The sequence below is a fragment of the Aplysia californica genome, unplaced genomic scaffold (assembly GCF_000002075.1).
Source record: "Aplysia californica isolate F4 #8 unplaced genomic scaffold, AplCal3.0 scaffold01063, whole genome shotgun sequence".
NCBI classification, from domain to species: Eukaryota; Metazoa; Mollusca; class Gastropoda; order Aplysiida; family Aplysiidae; genus Aplysia; species Aplysia californica.
Window position 1 is genome coordinate 171,751 of NW_004798333.1, and position 1,835 is coordinate 173,585.

The 1,835-nt window shown below is 46.4% G+C and overlaps 1 protein-coding gene across 1 annotated transcript in view; it reads right to left on the minus strand.

Annotated features, from left to right (window-relative positions):
* The window catches only part of LOC101863786 (kelch-like ECH-associated protein 1), a 7,868-nt gene that overhangs the window by 2,234 nt on the left and 3,799 nt on the right, over positions 1-1,835 (minus strand). The window contains exons 2-3 of the mRNA XM_005111472.3: positions 1,433-1,638; positions 39-215 (exon numbers count right to left, since the gene is read on the minus strand). Coding sequence (XP_005111529.1) covers positions 39-215; positions 1,433-1,638 — 383 coding nt within the window. The remainder of the gene's footprint in view (positions 1-38; positions 216-1,432; positions 1,639-1,835) is intronic.

Genomic DNA, 1,835 nt, shown 5'->3' on the forward strand with positions numbered 1-1,835 from the left:
CTCTCCCCCTCTCTCTCTCTCCCTCCCCTCCCTCTCACCTAGAGCAAACAGCTGTTTATTCAGCACGGCCACACTGAGCGCGCTGCGTGGGCTGTTCATCTGCGACACAAACTCCCACTGCTTCTTGTCGATGTTGTAGCGCTCTACCGACCGGAGCTGGCAGCTGCTGTCGTAGCCACCCACTGCGTAGATGAAGTTGTCCATCGAGATGACCCCTGCACACAGACAGACACACAGCATCGTTTGAGTTTGAGGTTCCAATTTTAGTTTTTAGTATATATATAATATGGTGAATTTACGTGCTCCACTACTCAGGACAAAAATGCCTGCTCACAAGTGAAGAATAGCCTTCTGTATACTTAGAGTTAATTCAAAGGCGCTCGAAACTGCAGTTAATTTAGCTGCTGCAAGCCTCATGGTAATACTGCCTGCTTACAATAAATGAGGAATAGCCTTCCCTAAACTTACATATGAGTCAATTCACTTGCTACACTCCTCACGATAAAACTGCCAGGTGACAAATGAGGAATAGCCTTCCCTAAACTTACATATGAGTCAATTCACTTGCTACACTCCTCACGATAAAACTGCCAGGTGACAAATGAGGAATAGCCTTCCATACACTAAGCAAAACTTACAAATCGACTAGCCTTAGATGTTAACTGAGAGGTATTATTTCACCTGCTCCACTTTTAAAGACAAAACTGCCGGCTTACAATTTTATGAGGAATAGCTTTCCACATACTAAGGTGAGGTAAGTTTGCCAAGCAACGTCCGTGCTACTCCACTCCACATGACAAAACTGCCAGCTTACAAATGGTCGCTTTTAAGGACAAGTGGGCTAACCCAGATTTTGTGGGTTTCCAGAAATCTTGACCTACACCAAGAGTGGGAATTGCCCTACCTATAGGAGAAGTTTGGTTTCATTGGTGCGTATATTTGTTTGGTATTAGTGAAAACTTTCGTTTTCTTTAAATGAAACTAAATAAGGATCCAAAAACTTAAGCTTCGATTTTCTCAAAACAGCATTTTTCGGGATGGCCCACTTGAGCTTAAAAGCGACCAAATGAAGACTAGCCAAGTTCCTTCACCTGCTCTACTCCTCATGATAAAACAGTCTGTTTACAAAGCAAGAATAACCTTCCCTGTACTAAGACGAATTAATGTACTGGCTCCTTTCTTTATGATCAAACGGCCAGCTTACAAATGAGGAATTATAACCTTCCTTAACTAAGTTACCGCCATTCCGTTAGTACTTCACCTGCTTCACTCCTCATGACAAAACTGCCTGTTTACAAAAATGAGGAATAACCTTCCCTGTACTAAGATGAGTTAATTTACTGGCTCCTTTCTTTTGATCAAACGGCCAGCTTACAAATGAGGAATTATAACCTTCCTTAACTAAGTTACCGCCATTCCGTTAGTACTTCACCTGCTCCACTCCTCATGGTGTTCATGGGTTTGATCTCCGTCCAGAGGTCGTGCTCCGGGTCGTAACACTCCACGCTACACAGCCTGTTCTGACCGTCAAAGCCACCCACGGCGTACAGGAGGCGGTTCAGCACCGCGCAGCCGACGCCGATCCGACGTGCCGACATGCTGGCGATCTCTGTCCACCGGTCGTTCTCCGCGTCATACCTGGGGGGGGAGAACAGGGAGGGATGAGGGGAGGTGTAGGAGACGGGGGAGAAGGAGGGGAGAAGGCGGGGGAAGAGAGAGAGCGAGAGAGAGAGAGAGAGAGAGAGAGAGAGAGAGAGACAGAGAGACAGAGACAGAGAGAACAGGGAAGGATAAGGAGAGGTGTAGGAGACGGGGGAGAAGGAGGTGAGAAGGAG